The 17,266-nt window shown below is 41.3% G+C and overlaps 1 protein-coding gene across 2 annotated transcripts in view; it reads left to right on the top strand.

Annotated features, from left to right (window-relative positions):
• LOC124146392 (leucine-rich repeat-containing protein 74B-like) overlaps window positions 1–17,266 on the top strand; it is a 442,719-nt gene that overhangs the window by 368,458 nt on the left and 56,995 nt on the right. For both annotated transcript variants that reach the window (XM_046516658.2, XM_048401501.1), the window contains one exon: window positions 3,444–3,602. In XM_046516658.2, coding sequence (XP_046372614.2) covers window positions 3,444–3,602 — 159 coding nt within the window. The remainder of the gene's footprint in view (window positions 1–3,443; window positions 3,603–17,266) is intronic.

Here is a 17,266-nt window from a genome sequence, read left to right as displayed (position 1 = left end):
TTTCTTTTAATACGACTCATGACGATCGGTGAATCGCATCAGCGTTTTGACCTTAAAAATTCCATCTGTAGTGGTGGTATAGGTATATAAATCTGGCTCCAGTGGAAGTGGTCCAGAACCATCATTACCTATACTACTCAACTGTTTAGCCCAAATGTATAATCGTTTGTATCACATGTACTGTTGTCATGTACCTCAACTTGCCTCACATCGCCTTTTCCTTTCACTAACCTTCTTTCTGTGAAACTCTTATGTCTGGACACCTCAGGTTTTCTACAGCATACAGGTTCAAAACTTGTTGCAGACATTATATCTTGCTGGACACTTTGTATCTCTGGCCAAATGTCTTTATATCCACATCTATAACAAGTCTTACCCGAGTTATCTCCCAATTGTCTGTATCAGTGCAGTATCTGTCAACTGGTTTAGAGTAAGTCTTTCCAATGACTTTAGGGCGTTCGGGTAGCCTAGTGGTTAAAGCGTTCACTCGTCACGCCGAAGACCCGGGTTCGAATCCCGACATGGGTACAATGTGTGAAGCCCATTTCTGGTGTCCCCTGCCATGATATTGCTGGAATATTGCTAAAAGTGGCGTAAAACCATACTCACTCACTCACTCCAATGACTTTAGATAGAGATGATGAGAAACACATTTCCCAACCACCTGGTCCCTGATTCTGTCAACAACATCACCAATATCCTCGAACTCACATGATTCTGCCTGTCGTCTAAGTCTCATAATGAACTGAGGAACAGTCTCTGTGGTAGACTGACACATAAACCTGAACACGTGACATTCAAACAGAACGTTCACTCTTGGAGTAAAATACAAGTTCAAAGTCGCCACCACTTGGTCAAATACATTTTCACCAGCTGAAAGTAAATCCAAAGTGAGGAAAATATCCTGCTCAGCCAACCAAGCAGTATGCAATAACAAAGATTTCCACTGCTCTCCATTCTTCATTCCCTTCCCATCAGCATAGAATTCAAAAGCATGCGTCCATCTTTTCAAATGGGGTCCCAAACTTGATGAAATTATCAGTCGAAGGCATCCAAAATACCAATATCCTCGAATTTCAAATTCACCATGATGCACAATGCACTCACAACCACCAAAATCCTTGTTGCCAATATGTACTGTCTGGATAGCACAGATTAAACTCAAGAGCCCTAGAATCACACACCATTCGCAGTTCACAAATGTTTCATTCTCCTGCATTTAAGTACAGGCCACTCTGCATGCTAGCAAGCTACATCTGGTACTTCCAGGCAGTACATGAATACAGACAATGCGACAGCTTTTCATAGCCAGCAGAACCCAAAATACTCATTTAGGCTCAAACATTTGAAGCGCTTATAATGTTGTATTTAAGGTGGATAGAGAAATAGTTTTTTTTGTATCAGTGTTGTTCTCATTTTCATTATATTTTAAATCTTGACCTTCATTTCACCACAGGAAACACCATGTCTACAACACTCACAGTTGATATGGGTCTGGCAAGACACCTAGACACCCTATGGGATGCTGCAGTGGCGGCCAGAACTAAGACCACCTATGCTTCTGGCTTTCAGTCATACGTTGCCTTTCTCCTGAGATATAGCCTGTACTCTACATGCTCAAGCCTCACACGGGCAGCACAAGGTCTGCCACCAGTTAATTCTGCACTTCTGCAACAATATGTGGCCTTTTGTTTTGGTGAGGCAAAACTACAGTATGTCACTGTCAAATCCTATCTCACGGGTATTCAGTTTACCTATCTGAAGGCAGGTGTGCATACAGTGTTCGATTCAGTGTCTACTGGTGGTCTAAATCAGCTACGAACCCTACTTCATGGATACAAGAAGCTACAACAACAGGGTGTGCCTAAACGCTTACCCATAACCTACGATGTTTTGAAGAAGATTGTGTGTACACTACGCAAAGGGGTGCTCGGACCTCTCAATGACCTGGTAATGGAGGTCATGTGCATCACTGCCTTCTTTGGTTTTTCTATGATGTGCCGAGTTCACATGTTCTCGTGACTTCGATGCTAGTACCAATTTAAGTCTATCTGATGTCACCATAGACCATAATACAGGAAAGTGTACTCTCGTGCTCAAAGCTTCAAAGACAGATATTTTTAGACAGGGCGTGGTCATTCCCTTGTTTGCCAACCACTCTACCAATTTGAACCGCTTAAAACAAGTAAGACTATCACATGGTGCCAGGGACAGTGATCCTCTGTTTGTTGACTGTGTTGGAAAAGCCATATCCCGTACCATGTTCCTGCAATGGCTTAATATGACCATGAAACACCTTGACGCAGCTAAATACTCTGGACACTCTTTTCGCATAGGGGCAGCGACCTCCGCTGCAACTGTTCGTATGGAAGATCACCTCATAAAAACACTAGGCAGGTGGCAGTCAGACTGTTTTACACATTATATTCGGACCCCAGAGGACGTTATTAAGAATGCTCAGTTGTCTTTAATTTCTTGTCCATAAATACCCAGTACAGGGACATCTCTGATCAGCTGCGTTGAATTGGTTGTGAGCTGCGTTGAATTGGTTGTGTTGGTCTATTCCTTTGTACGATGTTGATGTATCTTGTGATCCCTCTCTATTTTGTTGCACACAATGTACCTTCCTTACCACACCTAGCACAACTTGGGGGCACTCACTCTTGTAAGGGGGTAACCTTCCAATCACTTGCTTTGGGCTATTTCCACTCATCTAGAGTGTCCTTTTCTCCCCAAAGTCTAAACCAGAGCTCAGGTCGCAGCCCCGGTCCGCAGACCACCGTCCGAGCCGCCGCAGCGGCCCCAGGACCCTCACCTAGCTCTCGGTCGTTCCCTCTCCTTGTAAATAAGCTAGCACCAGAGCTCAGGTTGCAGCCCCGGTCCGCAGACCACCGTCCAAGCCTCATAGCGGCTCCAGGACAGCACCTAGCTCTCGCTCAGCCCTCCTCTGTGATAAAATCAGTCAGCTCCAAAACCATTATATGTATGTGTTTGTTATCGTGTACATTAAATATTTTTGCATTCTATCTCATTGCTTGTTGTGTTTGCACAAACCATTCGCAGTTCACAAATGTTTCATTCTCCTGCATTTAAGTACAGGCCACTCTGCATGCTAGCAAGCTACATCTGGTACTTCCAGGCAGTACATGAATACAGACAATGCGACAGCTTTTCATAGCCAGCAGAACCCAAAATACTCATTTAGGCTCAAACATTTGAAGCGCTTATAATGTTGTATTTAAGGTGGATAGAGAAATAGGTTTTTTTGTTTCAGTGTTGTTCTCATTTTCATTATATTTTAAATCTTGACCTTCATTTCACCACAGGAAACACCATGTCTACAACACTCACAGAAATAAGTTTTTTTTGTTTCAGTGTTGTTCTCATTTTCATTATATCTTAAATCTTGACCTTCATTTTCATAGAATCTTTTCATTTTATAGGCTTTGTCAAGTGTCCTACAACTGTTCATCATGTTCTCATCTGAACACCATGGCCAATTAGAGAATGCCTTCCATCAACAAGACAAAGAGAAGACTGGAGTTTTGACTGCAGATGAGATGAAATTCTGTTTGAAAGAAGCAGGGCTGAGGCTCACATCAGTAAGATATGTTTACCTCACCTTCACAGCATCATTCATTTATGAAAACATTTTTACAAGATGACTGAAAATTTGTCCTAGATACATGTTTGTCACACCATATCGGACCTTCGTTCTAGTTTCTAAATGACGTTGATTTTGAAATTTAATAATTTTTGTGTGTGATAAAAAGCAAGAATGGTATCACGTCCAAAGATTGAGTTTTTTCGTTCAGCTTGTGAACTTCAAACCCTACAAGAAATATGTATGTGAACTGTCAACATGGATTATGGATTTATCACTGTGAATATCCATATACCAGGAGTGCTTTTCTACTGCCTTGTATTTCATTCCCCTTTCACATGTTGAGTATGCATGACACACGCATGTGACACTATTTGCACACGGGTTGAGCACACTTTGAACATGGGTGCAACACATGACCAACATGCATGTAACACGAAACTGGATTTCAGTTGAATTTAACAAATAGAGCAAACGAATAGTGGTATAAAACAGTAAGATGTGAATCTTGGGTTAATGGACATCGTGGGCCTTTGTGTCAATAAGAATAGGTGGATCTAATTGTGTTTTGGGGCTCGACTATGCATGAAGGTTCCAGTTCAGGCATTGTGCCAAGATGACAGTAGAATAATGAATACACCTAGCATTGGGTGTATTCTGTCTGTTCTGGTATTACCACCTCTGAACACTAACAGTTTGACAAGGTCAGTTGCTGCAGGAGCTATTTACTAACATGGAGCTGAATTTACTTTTTGCGAATGATTTTCTTTACATATTGATGTTCGCTTATTCAATATCGATTCAACAGATTCAGACTTTACATTGTCCTGCCTTTAATGATCTCATGACTTCGCTCAAACTTGCATGGAGTTCTTTACAAAAATGTGTCCAAAACAGCATACAATGAGACTTGTGTTATATAACACATATATATATATATATATTATAGACACACTTACCTTTTTTGTATTTTGTCCACAAAATAGTTATTCTTTTCTCAGATAAGCCCCCGCACAATTTCAGCTATCGGCCAGTGCCCAGTCTACCTAATTACATTACAGGGGCTTTTTCTGTCTGCTCATTCAATTTGATTACCTTGTCCACAACTCATCTCAACTTAACAACATTATAGACACCTTCACTTATCTACTCAGGGGGGTAATTCCTGGCAGGCATTCATTTTGCCAACCAAGAGCAGCAGGTCCATCACATACTGTTATTGGTACAAACTCATCCAAACATGGTAATTGGAATTTAAATATATGTAGGAGATTAAAGGGGCATCTCACATATGACACGACTATGGCTTAAAAAAATAATAATCTAAAATATAGCTGAGCTGTCACCCTCTGGGCTGTGGGAGAGAGGTCTGCTTGGTATGAGCATCAAACCCCTTCTGCTTAACTGCTCACTTACTATGAGTATTTCGCGCCTGGGCCCGCCAGGCCATCTAGTGTTTGGTAGAAAAGAGTATGTCCAAAAAGGTGATTTCAACCGTGGGGAACCTTTTAGGGTTGCTTACTTAATTTGGAATTTTGAAATATGCCATGCAAAAGGCGTAGTTTGTGTGTTTTTATAGGTCTAGAATTTTAGGGTTTATTGGCAGCTTGTTTGTTGTACCTGGTACTTCTTTTTTTTTAAATGCGGCCAAGTAGGCCTGTTTTGATTAGATATATGCCTTGTGCTTTAAAGGTTTGCAAGTCATTTAGGGGGTTTAGTGCTGTTGCTAGTGTCATTTGATTGTTGGTGTTTTTTTAATTTGGTGTAGGTGGGACTTTTACTTTGTGTGGCCTGTTTGTAGTTTAGTTATTACTTTGTCAATTATTTTGGTTTTATGATGGATTTTTTTGTGTGTGTCGCTTTTGTAGTAGTTTGCTATCAGATTTCTGATAGTTATTTTGCCACTTTTTGGAAGATTTACTCCTTTGTGATACTTTTAATTTTGTTTTTTCATCAGCAGGATGGCAGGCGGTCGATGTACACAAAAATGGGGATTAACAATTACGATTAGCATCTTATAAATAACAGCAATTAAGTGTTTCAAGGCATATAGATGTCATGGCTCCAGGGTAATGAGCCTTTGCAATTAAATGTTCTTCAGACAATGGGTGTTGTAAATCAGTCGCTATGACAACTTCCCTCCAGTACGTGAAGCTTGGACCCCAAGCTTACATGAGTCCAAATTGATATGTGTAAACTTTTTCACCAACGAAAACAACCATGCAAATGTGAACAAAATCAGTTACATGAAATCCTTATGCAACAAATATATCTATGCAATGACGGTATGAAAGTGATCATCTAGCCAATTTGATTTAGTGCCAGTTTGAAAACTAACCAAGTGATCTTTGTAATGTGCAATTTCACTGCAAGGTAATTACCGCTTTGCACAGATTCAATAGATATATAACTGAAGGTTCTTTGAATTCAGGAGTCTGGCTTGGCGGTGCAACTCAAACGGTACTTGTGGGTACTATTGCCCTTTTAAGTACAATGGGTGCTCTTCCCGATTCTTTGACGGAGCTTGCCCAGATATTGTGGGTGCGATGCCCAAGTAAAAAAATCCTTAATTCCGACATCAAAACTCTGAAATGCTGAATACTGCTGTGCTGTTAATTACTTAATACTGACATACAATAAACATATGTGTGGGTGTGGCTCACCCAAGAATATCCCTAATCTGAATTGAGAGTCCTAGACAATACATTCATCTTTTGTACCAAACTGTGCACATTAATAACTTGTAACAAATGACAAATTTTGTCGTTTAGATTTTTGAAATTACGAGTCGAGCTTTAAGGTGTGACTCGATAACCCTACAGCTTAGGTTTATCTGGGCCCTAGCTGTATCTATATGTCTGGCGTGGCCTGGAGACATTTCAAAGATTCCCTACACAATAACTTCAAAGATCTAGCTTGACTTAAGATGTAATTTGGAGTATATTGCACATATACAAAACTGAATTTTGGAAAGACACATTTTGGCATTAATATACTGGCTTTGATTAAACAAACCTAGTTGCAGTATTCAACAGTCACACAAGATATATATCCTTGCGCCAACGCAGGTTTGCTTGGCATGTAGTAATGTAAGCAGAGTTAGCTCCCCTTGGTAGCTCGCTTGTCTTGGGAGGCTTGCTTGGGTTTCGCGTTCGTTTCGAGTGTTGCCAATAAATGTCATCAAGTGTTTACCTGTGTCCTGTCGATGTGTGACAAGTGTACAGTTCCTCTTAACCTAACTGGCGTGGTGGCAGCGGGTTTGAACACACGTCGAACGAAGCAGGCGGCACAACGAACTGTAGTACTTGCATACTTTCACTGAACGTGATCAACAGGTCAGGTGGTAGAGTGCCTGGATAACGCAGAGTAAACAAGACTGTCATTATGGCCAATGCTCAACGTGCCCTGAAGCAATGGTGCCTCGGTAAGATTGAGATCTTTCGAGAACTGGAGGCAAAATCTCCTTTATACATTATCTTTGGACACAAATTTTACTCCATTTCTTGCCGACGGGGCAGTCTGGCATAAGAAAACTAGGGTCACGCCACTCAGGGGCATGACTGACGATGGGGAAGACGTCTGTAAAGCTATTAGGAGAACTGCAAGACAAAAGGTTAGCAGTTTGGAGCTCATGCTCGGCCAGATTGCCAATTATTGTCCGATAATTTCCCGGAACGCCATAATAAAATCCTCAACGTCTGTAGATGCCATATGGCATGCTATAAGCCTACATTTCGGTTTCCAAGCAACTGGTGCTCATTTCATTGACTTTGCCGAAATCAAACTTGAACCTGACGAGAGACCGGAAGGTTTGTATCAGAGACTAATGGCTTTTGTGGAGGACAATTTACACCGCCGTGAAGGGGGAATAACCCACCATGGCAATGCACCTGAAGAGGACGAGGAACTGTCACCAAAATTTTGTTGTGCTCACATGGCTGAGGCTAATACACGTTGAACTTCCAAAGCTCGTCAAACAACGTTATGGGACAGATCTTCGCTCACGAACAATTTCCTCTTTGAAACCTGAAATCTCACAGGCTCTCGATTCGCTTTTAGATGAAATCCGCACAGCAGAGGATGCTAAGGTTATGAGGACAAATACTTCACAACAGCGCTCGTCATTCTCACGTTTTGCTAAAGCACAACAAACGGGTAGAAAGTTTCCAAAATCATGTCCACTGTGTAAAGCTGCAGGACGCACCGATCATGTTCATTATCTCAGCGAGTGCAAGTTCCTTCCAGATCATGACCGGAGATACATGGTCAATGCAAGACAAATTGCCAGTATACTTGATGACCCTGCTGACGATGCTAGTGATACAGTTGAAAATGTGTGTGCAGTGCCATCCACTGAACCTGTCTCCACTCTTCGTGTGCAAGTCCGTCAGTCGCCCTATATGTACTGTTTTTGTGGCCACCAGACGGCACGAGTCACTGTACATAGTGGAGCTACTTGTAATATGATCTGCCTCTCAACAGCAACAGGCTTCGGCGCTGACATCAAGACTAGCTCTCAGTCAGCCCATCAGGCAGATGGCTCTTCCCCACTGAAGGTCGTTGGAGAGACGAGAATCCTGTTCACACACGACAACAAGGAGTTTCGATTTTAATGGTCTTGTGGTGGAAAACCTTGATGTAGAAGTCCTTGCAGGAATACCATTTATGGAGGCCAATGATGTGGCAGTACGCCCTGCAAAACATCAGATCATACTTGGTGATGGTACGACATACACATACGGTTCCACAGAAACAACTGGTGACAAACATACTGTGAGACGAGCTTGTGTACTCAGAGCCCCAGACACTTCTACTGACATATGGCCTGGAGACTTTATTGAGGTGCCGGTTCCTAAAAGCTTTGCTCCTGCGGATTTCACATTTGCCATAGAACCCCGCATAGATACCAGACCTGGACCCTCTACCTTGTCATCCACTTGGCCAGAATTAGAAATTATCTCAAGCCTCTCAGGCAAAATCAGGATCCCGAACCTGTCTGACACTCCACAAATGCTCAAGAAACACGAGCACTTTTGCCAGATTCGCCCAGTTTTTATACCTGACTGCGACCCTGATTATGATGTTGACCCGGCACATCTGCTACCAACTATGTCCCCCCAAATTAAGGACATTGGTTTCTCATCCACTGTTTATGTAGACCCAGACAATATCCTCCCACAAGATACCAAATCTCAGTTTGAGTTATTACTTACAGAGTTCGATGAAGGGTCGTGTTCCACAATACTCACGAGATAAACTTTCTGAGCTCCAACAGAAGTTCAATGAACTTGAGCAGATGGACGTATTTGTACGACCTGAAGATGCAGGTATCCAAGTAGAATACCTCAACCCTTCTTTCCTAATCAAGAAGTCCAGTGGTGGTTACAGATTGGTGACCACCTTCTCGGATGTAGGACGATACAGTAAGCCACAACCTTCCCTCATGCCTGACGTTGATTCTACTCTAAGACAGATTGCCAAGTGGAAGTACATTATAACCACAGATTTAACCATGCCTTTTATCAGATTCCTCTGTCCAAGGAATCGATGAAATACTGCGGTGTAGTGACCCCGTTCCGTGGTATGAGAGTATATGTTAGGTCTGCAATGGGAATGCCGGGCTCTGAAACTGCGTTAGAGGAGCTCATGTGCCGCGTACTGGGGGATCTTTTAGAGGAAGGGGTGATTGCTAAGCTTGCCGATGACCTTTATTGTGGGGCTGATAGCCCGGATGAGTTACTTCGTCATTGGAGACGTGTACTTGAAGCACTCAAACACAACAATCTCAGATTATCTCCTAACAAGACAGTCATTGCTCCCAGGACAACAACCATCCAAGGATGACAATGGCATTAAGGATCCATTCAAGCAAGTCAACACCGCATATCAACTCTGGCTTCTTGTTCACCTCCGGAAACAGTATATGGCTTACGGTCATTTATAGGAGCTTACAAGGTCTTGTCCCATGTAATACCTGGTTGTTCCACACTCCTTGCCCCACTTGATGCTGAAGTGGGCGGTCGCCAGTCCAGAACAAAACCTTCCAAATGGCGTGCTGGTTTTCTTGGGGGAATTAGTCACCCAAGAGCCGGAGTCACAGGAGACTAATTACAATTTTATTTACAAGAACAATGAACAATGAACAATTTACAAGATCTTAGAAAGAGCTGAGGGTGCAACAGAGAGTTGGTACAACCCTCTGGGCTGTGAGAGAGAGATCTGCTTGGTATGAGCGACAAACCCCTTCTGCCTAACATTTTGCTTCAGTATGTATTTAACAAAAATTAGAACAATAAAAAGGAATATGATTGGTTGATACACGATGGGTTGTGCCCTATGATAATGAATGGCTAGACAGAGGTGAATACTTAATCCTGTTGGCACTAACCTTATTGACATATTTACTGGGTGCTTGGAAAGATATTATGGTATAATTATAAACAAGCTTGTATGGGGGCTAATCCTTAATGAGTCTAAATTGAAGTAATTGCTGAATGTTATTCTTATATAGGTGATGACAGATTTACTTAAATAAAATAGTTCAAGGTAATCTATAAGACTATGTAGACATATCTTTTGTCTGGGAGATGGGATCTTGATACCTTAGGCTAGCATTTATCTAAAAGCTTTAAATCTATTAAACTATGTAGACATAACTCTTGTCTTATTGAATAGTATGTCTAGGAGATGCACTCCCATTACCTTAGGCTAGCATCTATCTAAAAAGCTATAACTGAAACTACTGATATTTTATATATGCATTTTACCTGATGATAAGTATTACTTGCTAAACTATAATTATATGAAATGATGTATAAATATTACACCATGATAACTCATAAAAGCACTTGATGTGGATCTAATTATTATAGGAAAACTTAGTATAAATGTTATATCATGAGGTTCCTGATAGCCATTGAGTCTCTCCTATTGGATTCCAATTATTCCTAAAAATAGGGACCCGTGAAGATTCCGGGGTAGAATAGGTCTTCAGCAACCCATGCTTGCCGTAAAAGGTGACTATGCTTGTCGAAAAAAAGGCGACTAAAGGGATCGGGTGGTCTGGCTCGCTGACTTGTTTGATGCATGTCATCGATCCTAATTGCGTGGATCGATGCTCATGATGTCAATCACTGGATTGTCTGGTCCAGACTCGATTATTTACAGACCGCTGTCATATAGCTGGAATATTGCTGAGTGCGGCGTTAATCAACAAACCAAACCAAACCAAACCAAACCAAACCTAAAAATAGGATCGGTAAGGTCAGTGTAGATTATCTTGTTTTGTTTTGTGAGTTTTATTATCAAGTCGTTGGACTATCGTATGGGACATGCTCTACAACAGGAAGGGCATGTATAACCAGGGTATTTTGGAAAAAGGGTTTTTAATATTAATTTAAAATGTGGTTTATGAAATTCTATAAGGCTTTAGGTTAAAATACAGATGGATATGAGAGAAGTGACTGTACAGGGTGAGGGCATCACCAACAGGTCAAAAGGTTATTGGTTTTGCTTCTCTGGGAAATAGAAATGGCTTTTAGCGGAATTAGAAGGAACTATTTGGGGATTCGTTATCGAATTCCAATCTCACAGAGTATTTGGTTTTCCTCTTAGGATTGTTTGAATTATGAGTATGATCGGTTGACTTTAGGAAATTAACTGAGTCGGTTTAGTCAGAAGAGTCGGATAGTACAAGTGATAACAATTGAAATTGGGGTTCATATGGAGGTGAGCGTTAGGACTCATTTCCCATGATGTCAAACATTATTTCGGGGGAGGAGCTAAAATTAACATCGATAGTATGTTGTTAGTTGTCCGGGAGTGGTGCGGGGATTTGGAAACTCACAGCTGAACAGAGAGGTTCTCTCTGTAGATTGGAATTCCGGGTCAGAAAAGTATTAGAGTTAACAGTTGATCAGAAATGCTATCAGGCTCTTCAATGCATCCTTAAGGTATGTGTTGTATTTAAAGCCCTGTTTATATGCACACTGTGTCACCTGCCTACAATTGGAGCCAGATTTGCGCCATTCATCAAACGTTAGAGAAGCCTTGACCAGTGAACATTGCGTTGCAGTAGCTTTGTACTGCTTGGCCACACCAGTGGAGTACCGAACTATCGGTAACTTGTTTGGAATAGCCAGGTTAACAGTGTGTATCTGCGTCCATGATGTCTGCGAAGCCATATATCACAGGATGTTCAATGAACTGGTCAGATTTCCACTTGGTGAAGCCTTGAGGGAGATTGTTGATGGGTATAGCAACAAATGGAACTTTCCGAACTGTGCATAAGCAATTGATGCTACACATGTTCCCATTATTGCTCCAAACCATTGCCATGCTGATTTTGTGAACAGAAAAGGGTGGTACTCCATCATTATGCAGGCTGTGTGTGATGATAAATACCGATTCACAGATTTCTACATGGGCTGGCCTGGCAGAGTGCATGAAGCCGCCTGAGTGGGTAACACCTGTTGGGCTAGACAATGCTCTTGTGGACATGCTGTTAGTTCTCATTGGTGACCCAGCCCACCCATTATCCTCCAGGCTCCTGAAACCATTCACCAATAGAGGACAGCTCACAGCAGAACTTCAACTACCGTCTAAGCAGTGCCCGTATGACAATTGAGAACACATTCGGACAGTTCAAAGGGAGATTGAGGCGTTTCCTCAAGAGGGTTGACATTTATGTGGATGCAGCTGTCACACTACGCAACCTGTGTGAAACAAGGATCAGTCCTACCTTCAGTCCAAGATGCACATACACCCAAACCAGGAACCACAGACAACGTAGGGATCTTCCATGCAACTGGCACCGACATCAGAGATGCATTGACCCTTCAGGTTTCCAAGGATCACATTAGAAGGAGAACATAGACACTAGTGGACAATTAGATTGAAATTTAATCTGAAATGACGTTTTCAAATAAAAAATGTTATCTTCACAAATATAGCATCTGTCTTAAATATTCGTTTGGAAACAAATATCAGAAACCAATACTATCTGAAACATCTTGCAATATGACAATCATAGTATAACAGTTATGCATGAGTGTGACGTTAGCTTTGATAATATAAAAAGACTCTCATGTTTACATGTTCCATACATGTGTACATACATTGTGACCAAATACTATTTGTATCAACATAACACTGCTTAAAATGATTACAAATACACTATTAAATAAATAGTAAAAGGGCAGAATTTCCATAAACAACTTATGTGTTTCAATACCATATGATCATGATAAGTAACAAAACGTAGAGTCTTCGTCTCACACAAATTATGAAAAAATAATGAACACCATTGTGGTGCCAAAAGGCAATGCAGTAGTCATGTACAGTTCACATGTTCAAGTAGGTACGTCCATCACTGCTCATAGTGTGAGAGTGGCGATGGGTAGACGAGTTTTTATCCTCCATTGAGTCATCTATGTTTCTTCTTGGAGTTGTCTGGATACCCTGTTGACCGTGTGACGATAAGGTTGGTAACTTTGCTGTGTGGATGCACCTGAGTATGGTGTGTCAAATGCATTTGGTCCTGGGCGGGGAAACTGAGGACGGTTGTCCAGGATCATTTGAAACATTCAGAACTGGTGGTCTCGGTCGGGCTGATTTTAGTTTCTCTTCCCTGTCCATTTTCTTGAGTTCAAAATCGCGTTTAGAAGCCTCGTCATCAAGTTTCTTCATTTCATATTCCAGTCGATATGCTTTTGATCATTTCGTTTGATTTGGTGAATTTGTCCTTCACAGTATTAAGTGTGAGTTCAGGATGATTTTTTCACTCCTTTCCCTTCAGCTTTGTTTTCCCAGATGCAGCATATTTGCCTTTACCAACAGTTGCTTCTGCCTGACTTGCAGTATCGGAACTTTACCATCTGCAATCACATTGGAATCCTTGATGGCACTACCACTTGGCTGGACCTCAACTTCTTCACTCGCGATATTATCATTGTCGTTTTCAAAATCAGACAAATCCTTCTCAGATACCATACTCTGTACAACCTTGGTTGGCGAAGTTGATGGCCTATCTTCAAGAATCCCATTCAGTTCCGTGTAGTATTTACACAGAGTCCGTGATTGTCCACTGGTTTTCAGTTTGTCTCTGCATGTCTTGTAACTTCTCTTCAGTGTTTTCATCCATTCTTTGCACTGGCTTGCTGTTTTGACACAATCCCTGTCCTTCATGGCTGTGGTCACCTTTGTGTAAATGACTATATCTGTAGCACTTGCACCGTCAAGCTGGCCCTGTATATGTAATGTAAACGTCTGGCATACACTTGGTATCCTCTTCAGACCATGCATTACCTCGAGCACGTTCAGCTTTCAGCAGCATTTTTCAATTTAGCAGGAGAGTGTTGTTGGTTTAACTTCTAAAACTCCTCTACATGGATTGTATAATATATATTTATACATTTTCAGGAAATCCCCTGTGAGCTGGTCCATTTTAAATATATAGGGGTGTTGCAAGACAGTGAATCTGGTAGGGCAAATGTCGAACTGAGAAAAAAATCCTTGATAAGTGATAACAATTTTATTTATACTTTGCAACAAGCAAAACATTACAAATCATGACATCAAGACATCACTTGATATGACCATGTCTCACTCATTAAAATAGCACATCACTGCATCAGAAAATAATAAATATTGATTAAATGTCCACTCTTTTCTCAACATCCTATCTCACTCATTAGAATATCACATTAATAACTTGTCACTCTCCATTGATCATGTATTTCACTCAGTCATGCTTAATGATGTGACCAGCAGCATCAAGGAATTCAAGAGGGCTTTTCTGTCCATTTGATAGCTGATCTTTCAGTCTCTGCAGTCTCTGGTCAAGTTCAACATACACTCAATAACAAAAGTTCCTGTGACACCAATATTTGAGTGTATTTTACAAACAAGTAAAGTTTGGTTTTCAATATTATAGTACATGTATGGAATCAAGTCACCAAAACGCAACTGCTACAGAAAAGTATGCATTCCATGCAAAAGTTGACTTTTATGCAAGCCCCATGCATTTCACTACCCAAGAATGGGTATAAAAACAGTGACTGCAAGAAGCATCCCTGGCTTTCGATCTTCACAAACCGTATGTCGTCGCCTCAGATGTGCAGGGATTGTCGCCAGAAGACCCACCAGACGTCCCATTTTGACAGGAAACCACGCAGCAGTAGGGACAAGTCCTATTCACTGATGAGTCTCGCTTTCACCTCAACCACAGCGATGGACGGATTCAAGTGTACCGACGTCGAGGTGAACATTATGTCAATCATTGTCTCATGGAAGAAGATCGGTTTGGGGGCGGCAGCGTTATGGTATGGGGTGGGATTACAGCAAGACAGAGGACCCGTTTGATAGTGGTAGAGGGAAATCTCAATGGACAGCACTACCGTGACTAGATCATCGGCCCTGTTGTTCTACCGTTTTTGAGTCATCATGGCCCAGACATTACCTTTCAACATGACAATGCCCGGCCTCATATTGCTCGACTTGTTCAATATTCTCTTCAACAAAAAAACATGAATGTCATCCCCTGGCCGGCTCGCTCCCCTGATCTCTCACCAATCGAGCACATGTGGGATGAGATGGATTGGCGCCTTCGACGTCAACCACGTGTTCCACAGACACTCCAGGAACTTCGAAACATGCTCCAGCAGATATGGACAGATATCCCACAGGACTTTGTGCGACGCATGATCCATTCCATGAGATGAAGATGTGTTTTTTGCATCGCAACCAGAGGTGTACACACACGCTATTGATTTGTAAATTGACATTTTGGCATGTTCATGTTTTTTTATGAAATCACGCATTTTCTGAAGTCAGTATGACATATTAAACCATTTGAACACTTATAGGAGTCTTTCATCTGTTGCAAAGTGAAATTGTTTCAGATTGGGTAAAAAACATAACTTTGCATTAAATCTTATTCAATGTCACAGGAACTTTTGTTGTTCAGTATAGATTCGTTTGCGTGGAGGGGGGCACGCACCTTGCTGGAACTGTACCAGTTTGTTTCTCTCAGTCTTCTCCAGTTGCTGCAACACTCGGATCAAGGCGAAGATGTTTGGATGGGCATGCTGGACCATCTTGTTGAGGTGACTGTGCCATCCTTCTAGATGATTGTTTGTCCTTGGACCTGTGTTGTCACTGTTGTTCCAAATTGATGGCTTGAACCGGGCGGCGTCATCCACCCATATGGTCACCATGTAAGGGAAGGGGATGGCTTGAGGGATGTTGGGAGTGTGGTCCATAGCATCCAAACAGGCATCTTGGACTTGTCGGAGATGGAGGAGTGGCAATCCCACTGGTTGACTTCTGGGTTGTCTCGGTATTGGTTCACCATCTCAAGCTGCTGGACCTAAGTGAAAATAATAACATATTTACAATTAATATTCATAACATGTTAAAATTAATATTCATGTTTATAATAATATATAAAATATAATATGTAATGTGTAATAATATTATATAATAACATGTGTATACCTTCTTCCAAATGGACTGGGCATAGTGAAAGAAACACCCGCGGGTGTCTGTGTTCGGGAATGAATCCTCCACTGCTCGGATAGCTGCTGCTCCAAAGTCTGTCTGGATGGTTTCTGGTGCAAAAGGGATGGTTGGTGACTTCTTGGACAACTATACCTTCAATCTGTCAAAGAGGTGAACATAGGTTTCACGTTGACGGTTAGGCAGAAGACAGAAGACTAACTGGGTCATCTTGGTGCCAATGAGTCCATGGATTACATACAGCTGATCCCAGAGGGCTGGAGACGAGTAGAACATACCATCCATATAGTGATATGTCAGAGGAAGCGCTGACCATCTGTTGTTGTCTTCCATGTGTCGGGCAGGTCAACCTGAGTCAAGGACCTTGGTAGAGCAGGTGTTGTCTTTCTTCGTCTACGGTACAATCCACTCTTCAACGCGGTCCCTCATTGGGACACAAAAGATATGATGTCCCAGTTGTATATAGAAAAGCGCCAAATTCCAAACTCTCTGTTCTCCCCAAAACTTAAAATACATTCTATTTGTAGATTTCTAGATGTTTTCTATCCTTTCAATATTATAGTACCCTCAACTTTGCATTTTGTAACCTATAATTGTAGATATAATTATTTAAATATGCCTACTGAAAATGACAACCTCTGTTTAGCCAATCAGAATAGCCCCGAGTGAAAATATCGCGTTTGCCCTGTCACAAGATGATTTATAAAATGCTAATCCCAATAGTTAATCCCCATTGTATTGTACATAGACTGTCTGCCATCCTGAACGAGATGTGCAAGTATGTCACTGATGAATTACTGTTGTTTAAATTTATGTCAGGTGACCTTGGCTGAGATCCAATTTATTATATTTTATACTTTTTGTGTATTTGTCTACTGGAAATATTTTTCATTACAAATATTAAACTGTGAAATGTAAATTCTCCCTACCATACTTGCAGGGACGTTTCACCCCTTAAAAAGTAGTTCAGAGTTTGCAAATCATTAAGAAATATATACAAAAGTAAAAACAAATATTTAAGGTCAGAAAAATTCTTTATCATTCATTTGGATATGATTAAATATACAAAATCAACCACTGTTTGAAGTGAAGGAATACACGATGATAGTGTAACGAAAATGGTGCTTTATGAAATGAATAGTCTCG

The sequence above is a fragment of the Haliotis rufescens genome, unplaced genomic scaffold (genome assembly GCF_023055435.1).
Source record: "Haliotis rufescens isolate VD_foot unplaced genomic scaffold, xgHalRufe1.0.p SCAF_22, whole genome shotgun sequence".
Classification (NCBI taxonomy): domain Eukaryota; kingdom Metazoa; phylum Mollusca; class Gastropoda; order Lepetellida; family Haliotidae; genus Haliotis; species Haliotis rufescens.
The sequence above is the reverse complement of the archived record's forward strand: the minus strand, read 5'-3'. Positions and strand labels throughout refer to the sequence as shown.